Genomic DNA, 27,841 nt, shown 5'->3' on the forward strand with positions numbered 1-27,841 from the left:
ACGATCTTGTGGAATCCACTTGCTTCGAAACAGGATGCTTCTCTACCAACAGCTATGGACGTTAGATATGATTGGAGAAGAAGGGTTGATGCTTCCAGTGCACACACTACAAGATGATGACTCGTTGATTTTGTTTTGTCAGTATATCTTACATTATTAAAGTTTATTTTGTGCTAAAATGAAATAAAAGTAAATATTAAATGGATGTGTTTCAAGCACGTTGGTTATTTTGTTTGACTGATTTTCATTATACCAGGCGATCCAAGAAAAAGTTTTTGCTGGCTAGCTGTGTGCAAAGCAATGAATATCTAATTCATTCTCTATATGGTTCAGTATTTTGAAGTTGAAATTCACATTTTAAAAAGTCATTAATATTTTTTGCGCAATAACATACCGAAGAGCTTCAATGACTTTTTGACATATTTTTGACTGTTTTAGAGGTTACTTTTGACTTCAATTTGAAGACTAGAGAATCATAAAATTCTTGGTTCATATCATTTTGGGCTCAGGTATGAATCAATTTGTTATACTTCTCATTGGGTCAACCTGTTTAACCAGCAATGGGACCAACTAATCAGATTTTCAACAAAAAAAATACAGATTTGAAGTAAATGTGTGAAAAATAAATGCTTCATCTTTTTCAATCGAAATTTTTTTATTTACAAAATAGATATTACGTCAATAAAAATAAAAAATGTTAGCAAAGTTTCTTAGATAAATCTTTAAAATTCATCAATCATTTCAAAACCCCAAACCAAGTGTTATGAAGGAAAAGAACGCATCAAATCTGAGATTCAATCCATGAAGAAATATGCAACCCTCGTGCCCATTGGTAAAATCTTCACTTCAAGACCCTTCGGGGGTCATTAAATTCAATGGTATTTCTGCTGTCAAAAAAATAGCGAAAGCTTTGTAAAGGAATTCAATCTCAATAGGTCGAGTATCAGTATGGTAGATAAAATCACTAAGGGTTGATTGAAGCCATCAAAATTTTACATAAAAATATTTTACAATTTTTGTTCCAACCCAAATAAAACTATATAACCGTAACAATAGAGTCTTTCACTGGTACTCGTGTGTCTAGCTTTGTATGTCCAGATCCGTGATGTGTGAATCTCATTATTATCTTGATCCAATACCAAAAATCAACTTCAAATCATCAAGAGTCAGCTTTTGAGATTTCCCACTGAAAGTAAACAAGAAAAAATATTTTATTGTGAAAATTTATGATTCTAGAGGACTAAAACTACTGTAGTTGCCAAAGTTGAGCTATATCCACCAACAAATAAAAAGGCAATGGGTAAAGCTCTGTTATAATAAATTGACACAACTACAGATATCATATTCTTTTACACACTTTTACATGCTAGATAGGCTAACTGTTCCTAAAATTTCCGTGGAAAGCGTGTCCAGTTTTGAAGTCGATTAGTCCGCCATATTGTTTTCTATTTTACCTTAGAATTTCGAGTGCTCATGTTTCAAAACATTTGTATCACACTGTTGACAACAACCCAATGGGCACAAACGTCTTTTGGACGTCTAATGTACGTTTCTAGGACGTCCAAAGGTCTTAAAGACGTCCATTGAATGTCCATAAGACGTTGCGTGCCCATAGGGAAGCATTGAAAGTAAGATGGCGAACTAGTCAGCTCTAAAACTGGACACGCTTCTTTTTATATGGGAAGCCCGATCCAAGTGGTTCTTAGATAAGTGGACACAACCCTTTGAAAATACCTCAAGAACAAGACCTAAAACTAGTTTCCAAAATAGAGAACCTCACAAAAACCTTCTTATCTATGTGATAAATTCAGCGGCAAATATTGATAAAATGAAAATGATTAACCCAGGCATACCCATAGAGGACAGTATCTGCGAGCGCTTTTTTCTTTTCTTGCAATTGGACGATCCTTTCTTCTACCGTATCCTCGCATAAGAACCTGAAATGTGACAACAGTTGCATATTATCAGTGGTCAAAGTAGGGTTTTTCGTCGAGAATGGATTTTACAGAGAGAATTTAACACATATTCTTGAAATTTAGGTGAATCATGGAGATTTTTAAGATGGAAAGCCTTTTTATTCATGATATTCATGATGTAATCTTTTATACAGAAGCACACAAAATAATCCGGAACTAGTGGCAAAATTTGCCACTAGTCTTTTGTTATTTTGCCACTAGTTCCGGGTTATCTCGGGTGCTTCCGTATAAAAGATTACGTCATGAATATCATGAATAACCACGGAAATTCGTCTGAGAATCTGTCTGAGACAGTAGAATTTGTAACACAGATATTATAAGTTCTATTTATACTGAGACGATTAATTTGTCTGAGACGAGCAATTTAGAAAATGAGCATTATGGAGGATTCAATAAATAGGATCTCCTCCACAGATCACATTTTACACACTACTCGTCTCAGACGATTTTTCCGTCTCAGTATAAATGGAACTATTATATGGATGTAACGAAAAAAATTATGTTGAGATTTTCCAAAAAAAGCCGGGGAATTGAAATTTAAAAGAATGAGAAGTGCAAAATCTAATATGGATGGATATTCCATATTTTTTTTCAAACGTGATGGTTTTAAATTTGTGCTTTTAATACACATAATGGCAAATGCACGGTATTTTTTATTCATACTTATGAATGACACAGTCATTGAGTTGTCCAACACGATAAATTCGATCACAAGCTTGATCTTCCAAAGATGGATTCCTACAAAAAAAAATAATTTCGAAAATTTTTTTTCGCAATGAAGTCTTTTTTGTGCGAGCCTTAAGAGGATTTACTATTGGATTGGATGAAGTATATGCGATATAAGTAAGTAGTAAGTCTGCGACCGCAGTCGGAGGCGACCCGAAGGCTTCTCTTTTGATAGCTATCTATCCGAAGGTAGGGAAGGCCGTTACTCTTTCTTCATGGATTTCTACACTTACCCTTGATCCTTCTCTTAATTGCTGAGCATCAAGCAGAGAGGCATCGAGTACCATTTTGAGAATCTTTGGTATGACCCGGCTGGGGGTCGAACCCACAACCTTGCGAACCGTAGCCGGATGCTCTACCACTGCACTACGATCAATATAATGCGTACGAATTTCACAAAGTTTCGCACCTTACGTAAAATATTTGGTGCCCAGAAAAAATCGACCAAAAGAATTAAAAAAGGTTTTATATCGAGCCTCGAGTAAAGATACTTGATGACTCAAAAAAAAACAGAAAACATTTTTAAAACCCAACCATATACTTACCAATGCTGATCCATCAAAAACAAATGGCTTCCACCAATCAAATTCAAGCCCACGCCCCCAGCTTTCAAGGAGACCAACATAACCTACAAATATAAAAAAATAAAATATTATAGTTGAAATAAATAAATTAGAGGATCTTCATTTTATTTCTTCTCGTTTGGTATTTAAAATGTTTTAAACCAGAAAAATGTTTTTGAACCAAAGTTTGATTAAAAGGAAAATAAAAGATTAATCAGAGAAACAGGGTTTAGCAATGAAATACCTGCGGGTCAATCTCATTATTGAAATCTTCAACGATATCAGCTCGTTTCTTTGCATTCACACTAAAAGAAATAAAGGTAAATACTGACGGTTCGTTAACGCATTATTTTGTTTTGGTCCCCCCCTATAAGCTCGTTAAAGGTTTTGTTTTTAAATAAGAGTCATATCGTTTGCTTACTTATCAATTTTAATTTACAAGCTTTTTAACATAGAATTGACACGGATGTGTAGCAAGATCGTGCAGAATAAGGAAAAACAAAATTTTTTGCTTATATCAGCATAATATAACAATAGGGAGACACTCTCCTGATATGAAATATGTGTCTGATATCAAACGGGAACACTTATGTAAAAATAAAACCTTTAAGACTCTTTTAAAGTTTGTATTCAAAATCATGAAACTTGTCGAGAATTCGTTTTCCAGCAAGAGAAATATAATATATAAAAAGGGCTCAAAGAGATAAAAAAAACTTAAATTCTAGTACCCTGTTTGCTGCAAATTCTTATTGCGGCCAATAAAAAAGCTTCTATCAATTCAACATGTACCTTCCAGTGATGAATTCGTATTTGATTCCACTCCGTTTCAAATGAGAAGCGACAATTTCTAACATTCTAGTCCACTGTGAGACAACAACACTGCCGTGAAAATAAAACAGATATCAATTACCGAAAATTTGATAATCAAAGTTGTGACTTTGAGTCTCGCCGGATCCGTTGGTTTTCCAACGGTTCTGGTGGCTGGTCAGAAGACAACATGAGAGCGACTGTATTCACTTCAATGTAATACATGAGGGCAAAATTCATGATAATCAAAGTGTAAAGAAATTTGTTCCCTTATTCAATGTTATAAGTCATCTAGGAACTATAAAATCTCCGATACCTGTCAAATTGAATTGGAATACAATGGAGTCTCTATAACTTATGGAACACAAATTTGTTCGAGTTACAGAGAAAGGTTTATAAGAAGTTGTTCGAGTTATAGAGGTCCGAGTTAAAGAGACTCTGATCTTCTAGAATAGAAATATAATCCGTAAAACAATACTCATTTCTATTTGATTATCGGTACCTTTTGATTGGCTTTCTAGTCTGTGATGTACGGCCCATTGATTTCAATTCTTTTAGTAGTGTTTGAATCTGAAAGCGAAAGAGCATCATTCGTTAATGGTAATTTTTGATGAAAAATGTTACAAGTTTGTTTTGCAACATTTAAAAGTGTATTTATAAAAGTGGTGTATTTGTAGGGCTATTCCAGAAAAAATTATACCCCCGATATTGAGGTAGATCTTTTTGGGGATAGCTACCCCTTGGAATTTTTTTCTTATTTTTTGGACCACCCTGTATTTTCGATCTCATTTTACTGATCACCCTGAATTTTTACACTTGAAAACCCAGACCCCCCTTGATTTTCATTTTCCAAACCACCCTGGACGTCACACCTCCTCAACATAGAGTACAAACTATTTCTGGAATAGCCCATGGATGTTAAGAAAGTTGAATGTCGTTGAGCTCATATCTTGTATCAGTTGGGAGCTTCAACAATATTTTCAATTTGTATGGAATTTACCGTTAAAAATGTCTTACTAAGTAATAAAGATCAATAAATACCTTAGTGCTTGCATAGCCTCCTTTAAATTCCGTTGGTCTTGAAAACTGAAAAAGCAAGATTGAGTTATAATATATAAGAATTCGAGTAAAAAGAAACGCATTTCAAATTTTAAGCGAATAATCCTAAAGATGAAAAACAAACGACCAAAGGTAGAGCCGGATGGCTACGGTGCGCAACGATGTGGGTTCAACCCCCAGCCGGGTCATACCAACGATTCCCAAAATGTTCTTGATGCCTCTCTACTTGATGCTCAGCAATTAAAGAGAAGGATTAAGGGCAAATGGAGCAATCCAAGAAAAAAGAGTGGCGCCCTTCCCTGCCTTTGGGTAGATAGCTATCGAAAGAAGAGCATTCGGGTCGCCTCCGACTTCCTTACTTATTTACAGCAAAACAAAGAAAGAACTCAATTACCATTGGACTACTTTCATCTATGGACATGTTACCAAGTTGTTCTTCAAGTGGAATATCAATCCCTTCGCTTTTACACAAGTCGCTATCCAGTGGCTAATACAAAGAAAAGGGAGATAAAGGATATTTCTTTTTACGATATAGAAGGGAGGCGCACCTCCATGTTGACAAAGCAGAATAAACAAAAGTTATATACTCAGGTGGCGCCGAAAGAAGAAAAGTTGTAAATAAATGTTAGGATATGAGTCAAATTATGTTCTTTAAGGAATCAAATTCAAATTAATTTACGCCATTAGGGGCTTCGCTCTGAATAAGGTAGTAGGCAGAGAAGGAAACTTAGTAAAACTTAGAAAAACCTTGATAAAAACGCTGATTTACTATCGTAGTGTATCATGGTGCTACCTTCAATGAAATCAAAGTTTTACTTATACTCTTAGGCTCCAAATAAACGCCCCCCCCCCTCGCTTGTTAATTTTTTGAAAATTTTCAACCCCCGGACCTTATTAGGACCCCCCCCCCGTTTATTAATTTTTAAGAATATTTTCAGCTGTCATAGAGAAGGCCCCTTATTTTGCTCTAAATAGCCTGATTTTAGCCTATATTTACCTTATTTTTGGATTTTCAAAAGTACAATTTCCATTAAGGGCAGAAACCTTCGCGGGCAGAAATTTTCGCGTTTTTCGCGATTTTGATCCTTTTTTGCGAAAGTTTCTGCCAGGTAAGAAATTAAACCTGAAAAACGTGAGTTTTTTTTCGTGAAAAATAAACTTTCCTACTCAGTTTTGCACTGTTTGCTAAATTTTAGCGTGTTTAATGAGTTTTTGTTACCTAAAAATTCGCGAAAGTTCTATCTGTGAAATTTCGGCTAAAATCATAACTCGCGAAACTTAAATTCGCTAAATTTCGCGACTTTTTGCGACCTTTCGCGACCTTTTATTCGAACACCCCCCCCCCCTTTATTTGGAACCTCAGAGTAATAAGATTTACTTTACTTTTTTAGAAACTGTTAGGTCACACCATATGACATAAATACCTGACACATAAGCGACATGTGACTACAACACTGCCTCAATCTCAACACAAGAACCAATAGGCAACCAGCATTCCGTGCGTTAACAACACTCAAACCAATCATTTTCAATAGTTCGTCCACATCCATACCAAGGATTTCTTTCGGCATTTCAGAATCTGATAATTGATGTTTCTTGGATGAGGTCGATTCGCCGTCTTTCTTGGAATTCATGAATTGAGTGAACATATTTCTAAAAAGTTCGAAAATGAAACTCACTAAGCAAAAGAATTATTGATTCGAGCATTAATTTAAAAAAAATACCTGAAATAGATAACAAAATTTTGGGAAGTAAATAAAACGAACAATAGACAAAAACAACAGACATACGCTAGCATTATAAAGTAGTCCAGAAGTTGGTGATGGGGACGCCATCATTCAAATCAGAAAGCAAAGATAGTATACGGCAGATTTTCTGACTGTTACAAGTTTACCATGCCACTCGAATCAGTCATCAACTAACCTCGAGTAGAATAGTTATTCACATAATAAAGCAGTGATTGTATAGTCAACTGCTCAAAAGTTTTTCTGAAGATCCAATCCGTCAATGAATGGTTAAAGTTATACTGTAGAATAAATTAAGTAAATAAACTTACTTTGAAAATTTCTGCATGACCTCATATACGTCTTTTTCAGATTCTGAAAGTTTGAGTTTATGTACAATGCAACTTCTTTTGGGAAGTGATACCTATGGAAAATCGATAACAAATCAAAGGACATTGCTTCTATCTAATTATTCATTGAATAATATGATAACGGGGTACAATTACAAGTTGACATGATCTTTTAACGCCATTTAAGCAAAGAATTGTACTTGATAACGAAAACACTAATCTTCTTGAGATAATATCTAATCATTTTTGGATAGAAGAATGATAACTTTAAACGACCATTCCGAAAAAAAGCTCCAAAAACGCTCATATTGGTTGATGTATTAAATGTCTGTCAATGAAAGTTTGACATGGAATTGAACAGCCTGTCCTAAACACTGAGCTTTGTAAAACCCTGGGCAGCATTTTTTCAATCCTGACAAACGAAATCTTTTGACCGGAGTTTTTTGGAAATTGGCACCCTGATGGTAGTACTACTCAATAGCGGTGTAAATGTATCGAGAGCGCTAGATCTACTTTTCTTTAAACGTTTATGATGTTTGACGTTGGATAAAATTTCTTAACACTGCAATGGCTTCTTGCGGGTACCACTTTGAAAAAAAAAGGATGGCGGATAAAGCAGTGCCCAGGGGATGTAAAGGTCAGTGGTCCTTAACAAAACCGAAAAAATTATTTTTGAATACCAGTGGTTTTCCCGTTTTAGCGTCATTTTGATCTTTGGTTCGTCTTAGCAAGATACTAGTCACAATGGAATTCATACGCTTCCGGCCCGAAGCTGTTTTATTGTCTACTTCGTGTTTCCAAAACTTCAACTCATTAAATGGTGAAACTCTCAAGAACTTGATCAAGGAATAGAGGTCCATGGTGTTGTTTTGGATCGGAGTACCAGTGACAACCCATCGACTTTCTAGAAATGAAAAGAGAGTATGAAAAATGGTTTCTAAACAATCTACATTGGGGTCTCCATAATTCGAACCTCGAATGTTTTCCAGATGGATGCTTTTATAAGATTTTAATAATTGGTCATTTGAAGTAATAAAAATGACGCACTCTTTAGAAAAAGTAACAAAATTGTTTTATTACTGGTTAACGACCAGTCAAATCAAATAGGAGCTTGTAAAAACTCCACCTCATCCCGTGTTTTCTTAACTCGAACAAGTTATCCGGTTTCTTAAGTCCATATCTCGAAATTTCCATAACTCAAACAATTTTGCGTTTCCCCCGTGCGTGTTCGACTTAAAGTCCGCTGTACTTTATTTAAAAAAATTGTTTTTGAGTACTCTATTCTAAAAAATCTCAAAATAGTGTGCTTATTGCGACAAGCTAAGTGGAACATTGAAGAGCCATATGTAATAAACATGATTACTGAATGAACATACCTGATTACTAACTGAACATACCTGCTTCTAAAGAGCATATGGCAATGGATACGTTCGTCTTATGATTTTTTATGGTGTGACCCTCATCCAAGATGATTCGCCTCCAAAAAACCTTGAATATAGGTCCAGATTCTGCTTTCTTTGGTTGGGTAGAGTCAAGCCATTCACCTAGAGCAGGCTAAAAAAGTGTAAGAAAATAGTTTAAATACATGTTTCAAGGGATACAGAACGAATTCATTTGATGATATTGGGTGATATTTTTCATGATTTCACGGGAAAGTTATTACATCAACAAAATACAAAATACAAAATGGAAAATTGTAAACATGCCATACCTTATTATTCTTTTCTTTTTCTTCTTCAATAAAAGGTTTTCCTTCAATGCTGACAATGTTGTACGTTGTTACCACGATGTCATAATTAACCAACCTATATTGATGAAATAAAAAATAGCTAAAACAGCGTAGTGAAAAGGCTACGGTGCCTAATGTCTCGGCTTCAATTCTTACCCGGGTCACACCAAAGGTTTCCAAAATGTTCGAGGATTCGAGGTTCCGATAACTAAATATTCGGAAAGTTGCTATAAGCGTATTTTAAGTTAATCCGAAAGGTTCTACGGGAAATATTGGACTATCTGTGCCTATGTGCCAAAATGGTGCTTTGCCTCTCTGCATAATGCTCAGCAATTGAGAGAAGGATTAAGGGTAAGCAGAGTAATCCAGGGAGAAAGAGTGGCGGTCACAGACTTACTTACCAATAAATAATGTAAGTAAGCCGGAAAGTCTTGGACAATGAGAAGCACAAAACTTTAAAAGGATCCAGTCGAAAGTATAACACGAAAAATCATAATTTCATACAAAGAATACTTCATAATCTGGTACATGGAACTAAAGAAGAAGCAATTCTCCTTAAAATTAACAAGCTAGATGCTGAATGGACCTACCTGATGATGAAATTTAGATAGCAATGCGAGGAGAAAAATGAAAAAAATCAGTCAGAAAATATAGCGTTTAGCGAAAATGTATAACGCAATAAATTCTTCATTGATTGTTGATTGGGGGACAGGGAAGGGTTGTAAGGAAAAAATAAATATAAAGTTGTAGTCGCAAAAATCAGTTTTATTGACAATTGAATTATGCTTGACGGTGAGCATTGTTATCAATAATGTTTTTGTGTTAAAAACATAGAAATATAAGGAAAAATCCAATGAAAATCTGCAAAAACGGCGATTTCCGGCATTTTCAACCGGAAAAATTTTTTTCTCAGAAATCAAACTCGGCCATGTTTTGAGCATTGCGAATATGCATCTTTCTGCAAAAAATCAGAAAAAACTAAGAATGAAAATTCGAGAAAATGTCAAAAAACCGGGTTTTCCGGCATATTCGACATTTCTGGCGAAAATAGGTTGTTCCGGCGATTTTTAAATAGTTCCGGCTTCAAAAATCAATTTTATTGAAAATTGAAACATGCTTGATGGTGGGCATTGCTATTATTAATGTTTTTGAATGAAAAAACCAATTATAAGGAAAGAGTCCAATGAAAATCCAGAAAAACGGCGATTTCCGGCATTTTCCACCGGAAAAAAATTTTCTCAAAAATCGGACTCGACCATGTTTTGGGCATTGTTAATACGCATCTTCGAACAAAAAATCAGAAAAAACTAATGATAAAATCTCGAGAAAATGCCAAAAAACAGTTTTTCCGGCATATTTCCGGCATTTTCGGCCGGAAAAAAATGTTTTTCGAAATTCGAGCTCCGTCACATTTTAGGTATTGTCATTTTGCATCAGTGTGCAAAAAAAAACAGAAAAAAAGTAATGAGCCAATCCCGAGAAAAGCTGGTAACAGACGAACGAACGAACGAACGAACGAACGTGGGTTAATTCAAAGGACCTCCACCGGGGTACCCAGAGGTAGGTCCAAAAATTGTCAATTTACTCACCGATTAGGTCTAGTTTCTCTATTTGGACCATGGTATAGATGGACTCGAAGCTGTAGTTTTTCTACACGTTTTTCAATTTCTTTGTGCCATTGATGTACAAGTGATGCAGGACACACGATAATGGTTGACTTGCTCTTTATCAATTTTGAGTCTTTCGGTAATTCTAAAATGAAATATAAAAGAGTGAGTTAGGGTACAAGAAGTTGAAAATGAAGAATTAGGTAAAATAATCAGGTTCGTCTGTGTTATAGTATTCATTGTCAAGAAGCAAATTTGGTAAAATTATAAGATAACTCGATTATTTTGCGAAAAATCTCAAAAAGAAATTTCAACTGAAATTAAACAAATCTAAACATCGGATTCCTTCATAAAAATGTAGTATCTACTCTACCTGTCAGTTTGGATAGGTTCTTTTGTTTACTTTTCAAGGTCAATGAAATCATGGTCAGGGTTTTACCAAGACCCATATCATCGGCTAGAAAGAAAAAAAGCAACAAACAGATTCATAAGTAAAAACATTGAGCCTCAGTTATCTAAGCTATCTCTAACACTTTTAAACAGTCTAAACATTGTTTCCACAAGGGGGACAGACCCCTTCCACGCTATGCTATGATACCTACTTGGAGAATTCCAAAAGAAAAGAATCTCCGCTAAAAAACTTTCTATACCTAGAATCCCACCAGAGGGTATTTGTGTTTCTCTCCAAGTCAACCATGCAAGAGCTTGACGTTGATGAGTCATTAAGGTAACTTTCAGTTTCTCGGGGTCCTCTGCTTCCTCGTGAGGAGCTGGGCATGTGTCAAGAGATCTGAAAAAAAAAGATGAAGATAATGATAAAGAACTTAAAGGGATAATCAGATGGTTTGTTATATTTGGCATGTAGGATCCTTCTATATTATCCGGAGCAAAATCTCAAAATATTTCTGCCTAACTATTTTCCAAAGTCGAAACAATAGATTTTCAACGTAAGAACCGTGTAAGAACCCATTTTCAAAAATTTCAAATTTTGATATCTCGATTTTGGAAAATTGTTACACAGAAATACTTTTAGGTTTTATTAAGGACCACAGAAGGTTTTAGTAATCTAAATATCTCAAGCCATCCGATTATCCCTTTAATAAGCGGGTCTATTTGATGAGATGAATCTCTCCTTCATTGAATTGATTTAAATATGTAGGAAGAATGCGCAGTCATAACTAACTGAAATTGTAGATGGACATTAAAAAATTTGGAAGATTCTAAAAAATCAAATATCCAATCTAGTCTAATGGGGTTTTGAATAATTGAAGTTTTCGCATAAAAGAAATCTTATAAGCAAAAATGGACAGATTTACTTGTGCAAATGTTCGATAGCTTCTTTGGTCATTTTGCCAACTTCTTGTAACCGCTTTGATGTCATTCTACCACCGAAATATTCTTTTTGTGCACCATGACCAGTCATTGCAGTTGCTTGCATTGGGGGAGGGGGTGGATGATCTAGCATTTTGGCTCCCATAGATGGTAGTTGAACCTTCAGACTGCTATCATCTGTTTCACTTCCTGTATTAAAATACATAAAAATAAATTGAGTGGAACAATATAATTTTTAACTTGAAAAAAATCAATTTAAAATTCATCCTGAGCATTTTCTTATACTTTGGTTTGCTTTCGAGAATGATTTTAAGCTAGTTTCAAAACCATAAAAACTTTGAAAACTACTTTTTCAAAAAAAATATACCTGGCTCTGGGGGATGGGAGTGAAGATAATCAATTCTTTTGGTAATTTGGTCAATCTTATCCTTCATCTTTTGTCCACCATCTGCTGTTTTCGGACCAAAGAATTTCAGCAGTTGCTAAAAAGTCAGGAATAGATCATAAAATTTTTATTTCAAGTAAGACCAACTCTGGCTCATCTGTATAAAATTACATAATTCGGTGGACGAATAATTAATGGACTACTTTAAAATTTTGATAGAAAACGATTATTACTCTCTGATTAAAAAAATCAACTAATTCAAAGATTTGGATTGAAACTTAATCAATAACCCAGGATATGAAACTAACAAAGGATATAACGACCATGTAAATGTCACTTTATTCCCTTTTACCTGTTGTCCCTTGAGTGTGAACTCCAATGTTTTCAATTCTCGTTCATGCGAAGCTGCATCCATGATATTCATATGTGAAAACTCTTCAGCAAGTTGTTTATTATTGCTGGCAGTACTGGATGAGATGGCTTTGGGAAGACCATCATCTTCATCTTCATCAGAACTTAGAATCTCAATAGTTTGTTTGTTATTGCTAGTGGTACTGCTACTGTTAATGACCTTATTTTGCTCTTGTTGAAAATATTCACTTGTGGTCGATGAATGACTTGAGTCGTGGGAACTTGCATCTGACACATCACTGACCCTAGATCTAGATGATCTCATTTCATAAAACGAATGAGGTAAAACTGACGACTCCTCTGATTGATTTTCTACACTGACGCTATCTGATGAAGGTATTTTTATAACGTCATTTGGTTTGTTGTTGTCTTTGTTAGCTTCAGAGGCGGCTTGTTTATCATTAGTTGAGCTTTTTGTGTTGGCTGTTGAAAGAAGCTGGTCCTCGTTTGAATTTTTGTTTGAAGAGGCTTTTTCGTCTTCAGATGAAGGTTCTGTTCTAACATCTTTATTGGTGTGTTTAGAATTGTCCGATTCTCTATTGGTCTTAGGAATATTTTGAATGGGTTCTTTTTGCTTAGGTTTTGCTGGCTGTTCTTTATCTTTGACAGCGTCGTGTGTGTTGGTTACGTCTTTCAGTTTATCAATAGGCTGGAGAAAAATAAAGAATGATACTTTTTCGTTAGTTTTGCATTCAAAAGGCAAACTAAAACTAAATTATTTGTAGAGAAATCCAAAAAGTATACTTATCTTGAACAGAAAGGAGGGTTTTATGTAAAAAAAAACAAGTTTAAATTCAAGAGGATTTGAGAAATAATAGAAAAATTTCCACTTACCTTAGGGTTGTTAACAGGAACAAGTTGATGACCACACCATCTTTCACCAAGTTGTTTTCCCTGAATACATCTGAAGTAACACCTGAAAAGAAGATTAGGAAGCATGATTTTAAAAATACCAAAGATAAGACTTATATACGATAATAATACCACAAGTTGCATCATTTTTAAAGGTTATCCGGAAAATCGCATACCTCAGGGCAGTTGTTGTTTTATCGTGGTTAACTGCTTTCAATTCAACAAGTTGTTCATGTTTTGGGCATACAGTCTTGAAGTCCTTTCTGAAAAAACAATCAGAAATCATAATGTGATTATAAAGATTAGATATTCACCTCAACCATAAAATATCTGTGAACAGGATATTCCATGGCAGTTTACCTTAATAGTTGTCTGTACAAACCCAGTATCTACGGCTGATTTCAAAATTCATTGGCGTAGAGGGTCTGATGTCATTGTCTTTTCTCATTTGAGATTTTTCAAACCGACCGCTGCAATGGAGTGTTGGTGAGAGAGGGGAGACAATGAGAGAAGTGTTGCTCTCTATAAATCATACTTCATTGCAGAGGTCTCCGTACAGGATTTTTTTATCAAACAGACAATGTGCACAGAGTGTACTACGAAGCGATAAACGTGAGATACACTCTGATACAAAGTACCTTAATAGTAAACCACATTTAAATATAAAGCAAAAATAGATTTAGGAGAAATTTGAGCATAACTTACGGAGCTGTTTTGGAAAAGGAGCATTTCGAGCATATGAAGAAACATAAACCAAATGAGGCTGGCTTGGTTCCAGTTTTGACAAAACATGGCCCTGTAAGATGAAGAAAAAAGAGAAGAATGTTGATATAATTGCATTTCTTTTTGCAGAATATTCCAAAAAACATAACATCTAAATAATTCTTAGACGTAATGCTCGCATGCTACGATTCCATTTCACTCCGAAACAAAATGAAGCCATTTTATTGGTTAAAAGTGACTTAAAACATAACTGTAACAATAAAAACCATAAAACATAAATGGCTTCATTTTGTTTCGGAGCGAAACGAAATCGTAACGTGCGAACATGTTCTTAGATTGTAATCATTTATTTTACTCATTGGAGAAGGCCAAAGTCTCATTATACATAGCCTAAATGCTCAAAAAGATGAAAACTAAGATTGAGTATGACTGTAATTGTAAAAGAATACAGAGCTAGAAAGCATACGTCATCATCTTAATGATAATCAATCAAAAAAGAGCTAAATAAGACAAAAAGTAGAGGACAAATCTATTTCACTCCTGTTGAAATGATGGAATGATGTTTTTGCTAAAGAAATTTTCTAAAATGTGAAACTTGATGATGATGAAACTTAAGAAATGATACCTACTAATTACTTATGAATAACTAATCACTACAGCATTATTTTTTTATAATGGTGGCATCTAATTGATTAGTCTTTTAAAATACAGCTGTCTGATAACATCTGGTCATAATTTTCTTACGGCACGGTAAATTCTACAACAATTCTACAACAAAAATCTTGTTGTGCACCGGAAAGTGGAAAACTAAATTTTCCCGATACAGTACCCTATTTTTAAACACAATCATGCAATTTTGTTTTCATTCCCAGTCCTATCAGCGAAATTTGAGATGGATTGATTCGACAGATTTCTTGATTTTCACCCATCCCTTAAAGCTTTAGCGTGGGCATCTGATCTAATGAGGTTAGTTTGTACAATCATGGTAACGGCAATAAGGTATGATGTAGTAATTTGTTATTCAATAGATAGCTTAAAATTATTTTTCAAAACCTTTGCCATCTTGCAGAGCTTTAAAAAAGAAAGAAAATGAGGGGTTAAAGGCTTCTAGAGGATAAGTGAGAGACATTCAAACTTTATTGTCGGGAATTTGTCTAAAAATGTCTTCTTTATTTTTCCATATATCTCTTTTTCTAGTGTAGCTAGAATTCTGAAATTTGGAGGGAAGATTCTTTGATGACATTAGAATATCATTATTTATCGTCAACAATATGAGCAATCTGATTGACTAAAACACGTACATAAATGCTATGCTGTATTTCATCTTGCACCATACAAATACAAGACCTAAAAAACGTTGGAAAAGCCTACCTAGCCTCCTTTCGTGTCCAATATTTTACGACTGAATTGTTTTTTTAGAAAAATGATTTCACAGCTGACATAGGCAAAGATTGAAGTTTCTCAAGTTCAAAAATGCTGGTTATAGCATTGCTAGATAAAAAGCTGATTTTTTTCTTTTTCGTTTTTCATCTTTGTGTTTGAAAATTTTAGAAAAATTTCATACGCATAATATTCCACTCCAGATTGCCTTTCCAAAACATATAAAATCGCTATCTAATTCGAAATCTATTAAAAGTAATACGTAAAATTGAAAATTTACTGCTATGCTTGCTAAATTGAAATGTACTTTAAAAGAAAGTGCACTGTGGACAAATTGGTAAATTGCCAAATGTTTTTGCTAAATTACAAAATTTATTTGCCTTTGGAGAAAAAAAAGTTGCAACTATTGATAAACAAATGTTTCTGGAAATGGAGGAAAACATAGTTGAAGGCTGAAACTTTGTATGTTATCAGAAAAAGGGTGAGGAATATGTAGCGAGAATGGGCCTTCAGGCCTGATGTTACTTAAATATATATCGCTAAACTAGAAAGAGAGATATGTATGTTATCAGAAAAAGGGTGAGGAATATGTAGCGAGAATGGACCTTCAGGCCTGATGTTACTTAAATATATTATCGCTAAACTAGAAAGAGAGATATGTAAAATTAGAGAAGAATGACTGGAAAAATTTTTTGACACATTTTTTGAACTTTTTATTGGGCAAAAAATTAGCTTAGGCCCAATTTAACAGTATAGACCAGGGGGGGGCACGCAGTTACTACAAGACAGTATGACACTTACTACCGTGGTGGTACTGTATTCAGAAGTTATGAAAACAGTTACTACACAGTGTAGTAACTGCTATTTGGGGGTGGTGCCAAACACTAAAACTGGCACTTTTGGTGTAGTAAGTGCTTATATTTTAATTCTTTTTAAAAAACTTCCAAAAATTTTCACAAAAAATGAATTTTTTTTGTGAAAAAATTCTTTGTTAAAAAAAATATTTTTGTTATAAATGGACGAAAAAAATTTGAAATTTTTCTCAGACCCAACTTTGAAATTATGCTTTCCCTAATTATCATTAAAATGTTCTCAAAAGCTGTTAACCAAGTAAATTAAAAGAAAATTTAGCACAAAAAATGGCTTTGGGTTGAAAAATAATCACAATTTAGGGTAATTTTGAGCATGTTTTTGATGATATCATTTAAAAACAAGGGTGGTACCTGGAAATCTTTTCTGAAAACAGTTACTACCAAAGTGTAGTAACTGCAAAGGGTGGTGGTCCTGAAAAAAAGTGTTGAAAAAGCACTTACTACACATCATGTCTTGTAGTAACTGCGTGCCACCCCCTGTATAGACTTAAAACTTGTATATCAAGATTACGGGATTTCGAGTACCGGCCGATTTTACTTTTGTTTTCAGTGGTTTCACTTTCGATTTCAAGCCAACATCTTCGCAACCGGGTGCTTGCCCATAGTTACAGGTAATTGTACAAAAAAAACAAACATAGAGAGTTTTCCAAATCCCCTATTTCAATTAAACCAATAAAAAATGAAAGTTTTCCATGTTTCACTTTTTTGCAACTTTTTTGCACCAATTCTTCAAAATGAAAATATTAAAGATTTAAAATTCTTCTTTTATTCAATGATTTTTTTACGGCACTTTGTTGACAATCTAACTCTCACATCAAATTCCCGCTTTCTTCAGTAAATTGAAGATGAGAAAAAACCTAAGCCTTAGAATCACAGATTGAAAAAAATATATGAAGGGTGGAATTTTACAGCCGCCCGTTGTGCAAGGCACTGAGAAGCCAAGGGTGCCAAAAAGAAGGGCCATTGGAAATGCAGCAACCTTATTGGTGGAAATTTTACAAACAGCTGTGAAGGAGCGCCAGGAAGCAATCAGTAGAAGAGACCACTTTCGTTTTTGTTGCAGAATTCAATATAAACTTCTCTCAGTCAGTCAGTCATTACTTGTCAATGTGTTGTGTCAGCATTGTCTTGTTGTAAAGGGGAAGATAAAAGAGGTAGGACTAGCCTAGTTTCTAATCCTGATCTAGGATAGCAACTCCAGAAGATTTTTCAAATTTTAATATTTTTTTCAAAACCTATCCTATCTTGTAGAGCTTTGAAAAAGAAAGAAAATGAGGGGTCATAGGCCTCCAGAGGAAGTGGTTATAAAGATATTCAAATATATTTTGCAGATTTGTTCTCCATTTGGTAGAGATGCCTCACGGAAAGTTTGACAGTTTGACCGGCTATAAATGCCGGACAGCCCGGCAATTGTCCTTACGGGGACGTCCTGCAGCGGCCCGTAGCCCGGTGACGGTTGAGTGATGAAATTTGGGTTGTGAGACCCACCCAGTCCGGCGCTAGGGGAAGGGGTTATTTACGATCCCGTACAAGTCCTTTACGGTCCTGTAACGCCCTTCCGTCAACTTTTCAGGACTTTGGACCTATTTTTTCGGAATCTACACCCAAAAAAACATGAATTATCAAAACCTGGATAAAGATTTAAAGACGTGCCCCTAACCCGACTCGAACTGGGGCTGAAGGTGTACGTCAGCACCAAATTTCGTAATTTTCCCCTATACCGACGATTGACTCTTACTCGCTTTTTTAAAAACTGCTTATTCAGCAAAATCAGCAAGCCAAAAGGTGGGCCATATAGTGGGCCAAATTCCCTGGGCCAACAAGGCGAGCCAGCTTTTGTTGAAACCCGGAAAATAGCATGAAAAAATTCGAAAAATGTGTCAAATAATAAAGTTTTTTTCCAGTCAGCCAGTCTTTTTTTCTAGTGTAGCTAGAGACCTGAAATTTCAGCCATTTTCAGCCAAATCCAACTTTTGTTCTTGCTTGGGCTTTGTGAAAACTTATCCTGTCATGTGTAAACATTCCGGTATGTTTCTTATGTACTTGACTACTCGCAGTTAAACCAGGATAAGACGGGGGTACTGCAATAAAAAGTTGTGCAAGAAAAACCATAATTTCAACCTCAAAAGGTGACTTTCTTTGCCAATAACTTTTAATAGAATTGACGCGAACATAACTTCTAAAGAGTCGCCCAGTTGGCGACCCAAATTTTTTGATTCAAATTCTTCACTTACTTTTCACTTTTTTGAAAATCGTTTTCGACCAACGGTTAGACAACTTTTAACATGCTCTTCGTGTTTGTTTTGATTTTTTATTTGAGGCCATCTTCTTAGAATAAAAAACTTTTGAAGCGAGCGGTACTAGTGCTCAGTTCCCAACCGACGTACCAGTCTGCAACCGATCGCAAGAAAGAGGTAAGTAAGGTAAGGTCATATTAATTGATCAGGATGATAAAAAAAACTCATAAGCTTTCCCCTATTAAATTTATTTACACTCGTTCTTTTGTTTTGAAATAGCACGACCCTTGACATGGCCCGAGAATTCGCGGGCCAAAACTTTTATTGGAATTCGCGTAAAGCCCGAATATGGCCCGAACTTGGTTTCTCTTAATTGTATTAAATATATGAATGTTGTAAATTCATATAAATATTAAATGTCTTATTTGGTGTGAAAACATTTATAAATATACTTAGGGTGGAAATATTTGCTAGTAAACTGGTCCTGGTTTTAAACTGAAGCGTGTCCACGGGAAGCTCGTAAAGTTTTTTTGAGTGATATAAACAAAACAGACAAATCTTATTTTGTACTATTTTGTTTTAGTGGACATGATGAATAAATTTAAATATGGAATCTTCTGAACATGGCCCGACCATGGCCCGAATGACTCGGGTCATGTTCGGGCCAAAAGAATTGATAGGGTCTCTCGGCCTGAACATGGCCCGAAGAGGCCCGAGAATTCTCGAGCCATGTCGAGGGTCGTGAAATAGCCCAGTCTGGAATTCATACACAGTACGCCAAATATATTCAGCGTGAGAATGCCCTCAATTGGGGTGTAACCTTCTTGATCCTCAAAATATCTTCGGTGTGGCTTTTGCATGGATTCCACACTGGGAAATAGCTCACTTACATTTCCCTTTTGCATGTTTTTTGTTTTTCTCAAGATTTTTTAATGGCTGAATCTTCCATCAATCTCCTATCCCGATCGTTGAGTAATCCATCGATCACATATTGATCCGTCATTGAGCCGTTCCGATGATCGATCCTATCAAGAGCGCGGGAGTCTGGTACACAGTACGGGAAATAGGTCAAGGCATATAACTACCAAAAGAAATTCTCCAGAGGTTTGTTTTTGTATGACTTTTCTGGGTTCAAAGATGTTCGGTCGCCAACTAGACCGGTCCCCAACTGGGCAGGGGACTCTATATGAGATGGACGGCTGACATGACAAGAAGTTCCGACTTCACATTTTTTGAAAAACAAAATGGCGAAAGGACGTTTTTTCATGTTTATTACGCACGAGCGAGCGCAGCGAGCGAGTCCGTCCCTTTTTCCATGGCGGGCGGGCGTGCGAAAAGAAACCGAAATTAACCCGAAAATCTATACTATGCGTGTTGCATTTTTCAAATCTTCAACTTTTTTACAACTTTTCGAACGATTCGAATGTTCTACGGACAAACTCACTAAGATAACTTTACATTTACGAATTTGTACTTTAACATGGTAAGTGCAACCAAAAGAAATCGGGAAATAGGTGGGAAAGTCAGTAATCGGCAAATCGGGTTTCCCCCCCGACAACAAGAACTAAACAAAACATTTTTGTCAACAAAACCAAAAACCTGAAAACTTTTGGCGACATATGGTTTGCTGGGTTTGTCTTGCTTTGACTAGAAGATTGAATTGATTCAATTTGCTTTAAAATTATCAACAACATTAAAAGTACTGCTGTTTTTTATCCTGGTGTTTTTTCTATCCAACAAAAACTGGCAAATGTCAAGGCAGAATATTCAAAATGGCTAGCTCCAGCAACCTCCAGCATCACTTTTTTGTTGATCAGAGCAGAATTGGTTGTGACTTGCCTGCTTGCATTGCAGCTGTCAAAAACAGTTAAACAGAACAAATATATCTAGGAACTATGATGGTTCAGTTTTGTACCTTATTCTTCAAATTTTGAAACTGTAGCTACCTATTCACTTGTTGGTGTTGCTTTGTTGAGGAGCGAGTACTGGAAGATTTGATTTTCCTAAATTCACAATTCTTCTGGAAATGGCATGGAACAGTCACAGCTGGTAAAGACTAGAAATATCAGCTTAATCAAGTGGATGGAAGAAACAAGGGAACAGCGGCTTGATGATCAAGTTCAATATATTAATCACGTAATACCTGCGTGTGCTGCATCATGCATAGCGTGCATGCATATGCTTGATTCTGATAAGTTATGTTATGATATCTGGATATGATTATTATTGATGTTTGACGGACGGTAACTGACGGTTGAATGGATGATAACTGACAGCCTGATTTAAAGTGAATCAAATGGGATTTGTTTGCTTCAATATAAACTTGTTAATGGATAATTCTTGGATCTTTTTCTTCTCTAAAAGCTGTATATTACTGTCAAGTTCTAACTTGGGACAATTGGTTGAAGCATGGGACTGTTGACAATCTGGCCTGTATTTTCACTTAGTGTTAAATCTCTTTGACAACAAATTTGCTTTGATAACTCCACCAAGTTTATCAATCTTACTTTCTGTCATAGCATGTCACAACAACTTTCACTGATAACGCGCCCTTTTTAACTTTTTTGTTTTCATTCAAAATGACCGAGCGCCAATTGGAGAATTAGAGAACGCCCGCCGCCTAACCGCCTATCACCTGATGGGATTAACTTGTCAATACACAGAGGCCGGTAAAAATGGTAGGTAAAAATGTGCACTTTAGTACTGTGAAAGGTTAGAGGAATGTAAACATTGTGAATTTTTTTCTCTCCTTTAAAGAGAATGATTTAGATATTTGACCATGATATCAAAGATAATTTTATAAGTCTCTCCTGAAAGTTTCACAAAAATTCATCAAGAGGGAAAAAAATTATGATTAAAAGGAGTTCTTTACCTACTGTTTTTCTGCTATGTTTCCTTATGGTTATGAGAACCAGATGTTTACCTACCGTTCTTTTACGGAGGAGAGTGAATTTTCTGTGGTCGCTGAAATCAAAACAATGGAAAATTGGATTGACGTGTGCGCAGACACTCCTAAACGGTGTATTGCTCCATCGTTTTGCCACTAGTAATTTGTTCTTCTTCGTTCCAGACACTTGCATGTATTTTCACTACAAATTTTTTTCATATTTCAATTTAAAAGCCTACTCGGTGCAAAAGAGAAATCGTGTATTTTTTAATACGCCGTTCATTAACTCAAATCAAATGACTTTGGAGGTTCGGTGAAATGGTGGCCGAATTGCTGTCATATGTTTTGTCAGGTAGTCCCAAGTTAGAGCAGTTGATGGTATAAAGGATTGTGCTGTGCCAGGAAAAACTCTTCATAGGGCTTGGGTGATTTTTCTAGGCACCAGGGGTAACTACCGTGAAGTCGGGTAACTTGCATCAGTGGAGGCTAACATGCATAGCCCTCAAATGACTGACCAATCAAAGCAGCAAAATTTCAAAACAAATGAAATACGCAGCTCCGCTCACAGCTTTACTCTACCATTTTTGTTTTAATTTAACTTTGTAATTTAAGGACCAGCCAGGTCATTCATTTGAGGGCTATGCATGCACCCGACTTCACGGTAGGTGATGGGTATGTCCATGCCAAAAATTGAAAATTGACCCTGTGAGAGAATGAATTTTGCACATACTTGAGACACCCAATTTACCTTTAAAATACCAACCATCCCGCCCAGTTCTTGAAAAAATTGCAAAAAAACAGTCATACCCAGGCCCAGGGGGTCGATTTGTCCAGTAGGTAAAATGATGGAAAAAATAATATATCTTTCACTGTCCAACCCAAATGAATGAGTTTTCTGGAAGGACCATTTCTAACAAAAGAAATAGATTTATATATTGTATAATTTTTGACTTTTCTTTTTTTTTTATTTTTAGGAAATTTTAGGACTCTTGGAGATTTTGCGGATTTTTCTAAGACCTCTTGGTTTTACAGTCTCGTTTATTTGAACCAGTAATTTTTTGTTGAGAACTTGCTGTTCTCATTTTTTATCTCATTTTTATTTCTATAATTCCGAGTTTCAATAAGATAATAAATCAATAAATCCTTTATTTGATTACAATTTTATTGTTTACCACATGCTCGAGTTACTCATATTTTCTTCCAAAACTCTTTGTTGAGCCTAGGATGTTTTTATTTTTTTATACCAAACAATCGTTATGACTTTCTTATTTTAGATCGAAATTTTAAGATATTTGAGACTTTCTTTGTTCCATTAATTGTATTTATTGAATTTTTATAATAAAAAAGCATACGATTTTTGCTTATTTCACCTCAATTGTTAATATTTTGTAAGAACTCTTGCAATTCAAATTCTTGTGATTCAGCCGTTTAAAGTTGTTTTTATACCCTGGCGATTTGATTCTCGACTCTCATGAAATCGTTCTTTTAAAGAAATATGTCATTCTATCTTGTATTCCATCAGGATTTTCCAAGTTTTTCATTAATTAGGTTTTAGAGTGAACATTCTGACATTTTGTGTAGTTAACGAGTTTCCTTTCCATTAAAATTCACCATAACATTAACATTTGATGATTTTATAGCCAATCAGCCGGGGAGGGTCAGTCTATCATTAGCAGTATGTAATTTGAGGTTAGTCGGTGGTTTCAGAAAAATGTTCAGTGTTTTATTACACGGATATTATATAGTTTCATTAATTTTTGAAAATAGATTCTCAAATTTTCAAAAATATGTTAAATTCGCGAAAGAAGCTCAATGTCCCAAAATCAAGTTTTTACAACCATGCAAATCACCAAAAGTGGTTGATACATCATGCAAATATAATGAAAATAGCCCAAATCACGCACCATGATGCCTCAAATTATTTCCCGCGATCACAAATGACGCAAACGGCTGGGGTCCCTTAGATTGAATTTTGCCGTATGTACCCCTAATAATTTAAAGCGCCAAAATTGCAAAATTCGGATGTTGCCTTATTTTCAAACAAGTTAACAAAAATTGGGTTAGTTTCGGTCCTTTTCTGTTGTAAACTGGCAATGGAAAATTTCCCCGGGAATGAGAAAGCTTCCTACGGTAGTGTTTAAAAAACCTTTCGCTTGCGAACACGAGACTTTGGTATCGTGCGTAACCCCTTTTACAATTGATAATTATTGAAAGAATTCAGCTAATTTTAAGGTTTAAAAATTATTTATTTTTCTTTTGCCATGTGTACTAAAAGATTCTACAATGTTTGGGGAACTCAATCAAATTCAAATATCCAAAACTTTTGGCAAAAGTTTTTCTATTTTTCATGTATATAAGGCGGCAATCACAAATATCTTCATTTCGCGTCCTCGTTGGGTCTAAAAAGTGAGTCGGTCGGTCGGTCGGTTGTAAAAATTTTCGGGTTTCCTTTTTTCCATCCATTTTTACAGTAGTAGGGTGTATGATGAAATGGCAAAAAATGACTTTTTTTCTGGAAATGTAATTTGGACAACTTTTTCTGGTAATTTAATCTATTTGAAGACTTTCTGCAAAAAAATTAATTCAAAATGTTCAAAATTGACCGTTTACCCCCTATTTTATAAAAAATACCCCCTAAATAGCGGAAAATAGCGATTTTTGAGCTTTCATAACTTTTAAAGGCTCAAATTGAACTTTCAGACTTGGCATAACTAATGAAAACTATTTGAACTGTTAAAATAACAAGATAATTTCTAAAAGTAATGAATCTCAAAACTCATTCTCAATCTCAAATCTTAACAAAGCGACCATTGGAACTGAAAGAACTAAAAAAACTTAGCAAAAAGAAAAACCAATTCAGAAAATTTTTCCACTAAATCAACATTCAAAGATTAGATAATAAGTCTGTGAGTGCTGGACTTGCTTATTTCTAAGCAAGGCTTGATGCGCACTACAGAGTTTCTATGTATGGTTACATTGTCAGAGTTCGAAGGCCATTTCCAAAGACTTTTCATTTGGTCATTTACACTAACAGGTGTCATGAAATTGCAGTTCACATCTTCTGTACCAACTCTCATTCTTCAACTTCACCTAAAAAGTAAAAAGAATGTGTCATTACTAAGTAAAAGATCAGGTGTTTCTTTCATTATTCAACACAGTATTATACGTATACTTAAAGATGAAATAAAATCTAACCTGAGTAAAAACCATCCTCGAATGCTCCAATAAGAAAATCTCCGACAATGGGTGGCCAATCTGAATCTCTTGCCTTTCTAACCTATATATTGAAGAAAATGATACATAAACTTTTAAATCTAGAGCATATTGAAATGATAACTTAAGTGCTTGTTTCTCCTCTGATTGGTAAATCAATTCATTTATCCTGAAAAACACAAAGGTTCATGGAATAGGTGGGTTTAAGATTTAAAGTTACCTCTTTTCCTCTAGAATTTTCTTGTTCATCGTGTTGAGTAATACCATCCATCAATTCATCTTGCTCTCCTTCCACCGCTGCTTCATTCATTGTCAGTTTTGCTTGCATTATTATTGATTGCATTTTCTCAAGATCCATCATGTCAGCTAAAACTCTAAATTCCAGTTGAGATGTGAGTCCTCAAATTCTTCACCTTCTGCTCAAATGTTAAGCCACATTGTTTAAACAAGGGACACGTTGTCTTCACTTTATAAAAGGTGAACTTTCTGAACCTGATCTCCAAATCCAATGCTTTTTGAAGCCCTTTTTCTGTACCATTCCAGTCTTGAACCAGGGTGTCAAGCTCTTCAATTGTAGTGATTTGCCCTTGGTGGGAATTTTTGCAAGCAGATACACACCTTATAACTTTGTTGCTGGTTGCTAGCTTGGCTGCATCTTCTTCATCAACATTGCTGGCTATCAATTCTTTTTTGTTTTTGATCAAATAGCAGTTCCAATAGCTTTTTTTAATTTTGCCAAATTTTCAAAGTCTTGAATTGAGCCTTTAAAAGTTATGAAAGCTCAAAAATCGCTATTTTTCGCTATTTTGGGGGTATTTTTGATAAAATCCCTTAAAAACCCAAATTTTTGCTCAATTTTGCCATTAGGATAGCTTATTGTACTAAATTATATATAATGAAACATCTATTTTATTACTTTAAAGCACTTAAGAGTGTCAGAAATTGATTCAATATGCTTTAAGCACTGAAAATCCCCATTTTGAGTAATTTTCACCTTTTTCGGTCAATTTTGACCTAAAAACCTATTATTTTGTAATTTTTATATATGATAGAGCTATTATTATTGTTATATTCTAATCCTACTTTTTTCCTAGGAACATTTTGGGCCCAATTTTAGGGCTGTAGCACCAACACAGCAGGTTTTAGGATTTTTTCTCAGGCAAAACCCCATTTTTTCGCGTTTTCGGTCATTTTTAGCCTTAAAACCTACATTTTTTGTAATTTTTATATATGATAGAGCTATTATCATTGTTAAATTATAATCCTACTTTTTTCCAAAGAACATTTTGGGCCCAATTTCAGGGCTGTAGCACCAACACAGTAGGATTTAGGATTTTTTTCAGGCAAAACCCCATTTTTTTGCGTTTTCGGTCATTTTTGGCCTAAAAACCTACTTTTAATAATTTTCATGTATGATATAGCTATATCATTGTTACATTCTAATCCTACTTTTTTCAAAGTAACATTAGGCCCAATTTCAAGGGCTGTAGCACCAACACAGTTGGTTTTAGGATTTTTTTTCAGGCAAAAACCCTGTTTTTCGCAAATTTTCGAAAATATCGATTTTACAAAACCCTGGGGCAAACAGTCAATTTTGAAGATTTTGAATTATTTTTTTCACAGAAAGTCTTAGAATAGATTAAATTACCAGAAAAATTTGTCCAAAGTGCAATTCTGAAAAAAAGTCATTTCATCATACACCCTAACAGTAGAGTGCATTCTTGGAGAAAACTGCCAGCCAGCCAGCAGCCAAAACAATCGCGTGTAATGGGTGGTTTAAAATTATGACCTTTGAACACTGTGACCTCCGACCCCAAAATGGCACATTTAATTATAAACAAAGTCAAAATGCTGCAAATGCGCTAGAAATCGCAATAATAAAAAATAATAAAAAATCAGTAATAATAAAATTTTTGAACAAAGGAAAGGTCATTGACAGAAAAATTCCGACAAATTTACCGACTCACCGACTCAATTTTACTCAATTTTCGAGAGTCGGTCGGGCGACGCGAAACGAAGATATTTGTGATTGCCGCCTAAGGCCGATGAAATTTATATATGAGTTTACCGTCGACCGCCCGCATCTCTAAAAAGCACCCGCATGAAAATTTCATTATTTTCAAAATTCATAAATTTTTCATTATTTCCATATTTCTTTACAACTACAACCTCTATCTTTGTTAAAATTGTCTCTACGCATATGTTTACACGGGTAAACAAAGAAGATTTATTACAGAAAATGCTGCCGCCCTCAATCCTACAACTGCAGTGGGCTTGCAATTGCCCATATATGTGCCAAACCGCCCTGACTGCCATTTTAGTTTTTTGCAAAATCTAGCGCCACTGTAGCAATCGATCTTTATTTTTCGTTCGCAAAAGATGCGAAGGGTTGAAGCGAAGCAAAATTTTTTATTTTGAGAGAGCATGATTGGCAGAAATGGTTGATAAGGTGCTGTTGGGAAAATAATGAATAATGAATAATGAAATCATGCCGCATCTAATTTTTGGGTAAGTTCACGACGGTAAACTCATATGTAAATTTCATCGGGCTAAGTGCAACCCCTTAAATCGATAGGCTTATGGGCAACAAAATAATGAAAGAATAAAAGTGTGGTTCGATCTGATGAATCGACATTGTCTGGAAATGTTAAATAAAACTTAAATCTTACCATGTTGAGGGCATGATGGGATTTCTTTAAGCGTCTTCGCTGTCAAGCTCCCCGCCATTTTCAAATGAAAAAATATTTGAAAGTGACTTCATATAAAATCATCACGACTCTGCCGTAAAACCCGATCGGGACTATCGTTCACCGTTTCGTTCTATCGGGTTGTGATTGGATTCTCAAAATGGCGGCCAAGTAGTGCAAGGCGTTCAAGTAAGGGCGTATCTTCGACTTCGAATCTTCTTGCTGACTTGTGCTGATCATATCAGTATCAGTTTGTTGTTTTTATTTGTAGATAAAGTGTTTTCCAGCTGTTATCCCTAAATACATTCCAAGCATATGTAG

General features: G+C 35.1%; 1 protein-coding gene and 1 long non-coding RNA gene across 2 annotated transcripts; both read right to left on the reverse strand.

The window, feature by feature from the left end:
- Positions 1 to 956: 956 nt before the first annotated feature.
- LOC136800200 (transcription termination factor 2-like) lies at positions 957 to 27,840 on the reverse strand. Its single transcript, XM_067056821.1, has 24 exons — positions 27,503 to 27,840; positions 14,227 to 14,317; positions 13,698 to 13,784; positions 13,504 to 13,585; positions 12,611 to 13,318; positions 12,241 to 12,355; positions 11,858 to 12,062; positions 11,192 to 11,331; positions 10,915 to 10,998; positions 10,524 to 10,686; positions 8,917 to 9,010; positions 8,603 to 8,759; positions 7,886 to 8,109; positions 7,188 to 7,279; positions 6,556 to 6,784; positions 5,526 to 5,618; positions 5,114 to 5,158; positions 4,575 to 4,642; positions 4,055 to 4,144; positions 3,510 to 3,570; positions 3,248 to 3,330; positions 2,640 to 2,714; positions 1,854 to 1,937; positions 957 to 1,186 (listed from the first exon to the last, which is right to left on the reverse strand). The coding sequence occupies exons 1-24, from the start codon at positions 27,558 to 27,560 to the stop codon at positions 1,123 to 1,125; spliced, it is 3,192 nt and encodes a 1,063-aa protein (XP_066912922.1). The 5' UTR covers positions 27,561 to 27,840; the 3' UTR covers positions 957 to 1,122.
- Positions 24,692 to 25,123, reverse strand: LOC136800060 (uncharacterized). Its single transcript, XR_010845667.1, has 3 exons — positions 25,054 to 25,123; positions 24,816 to 24,897; positions 24,692 to 24,710 (listed from the first exon to the last, which is right to left on the reverse strand). It is a non-coding gene; the product is annotated as an uncharacterized lncRNA (long non-coding RNA).
- Position 27,841: the final 1 nt, after the last annotated feature.

The sequence above is a fragment of the Clytia hemisphaerica genome, unplaced genomic scaffold (genome assembly GCF_902728285.1).
Source record: "Clytia hemisphaerica strain Z4C2 unplaced genomic scaffold, Clytia hemisphaerica genome assembly, whole genome shotgun sequence".
NCBI classification, from domain to species: domain Eukaryota; kingdom Metazoa; phylum Cnidaria; class Hydrozoa; order Leptothecata; family Clytiidae; genus Clytia; species Clytia hemisphaerica.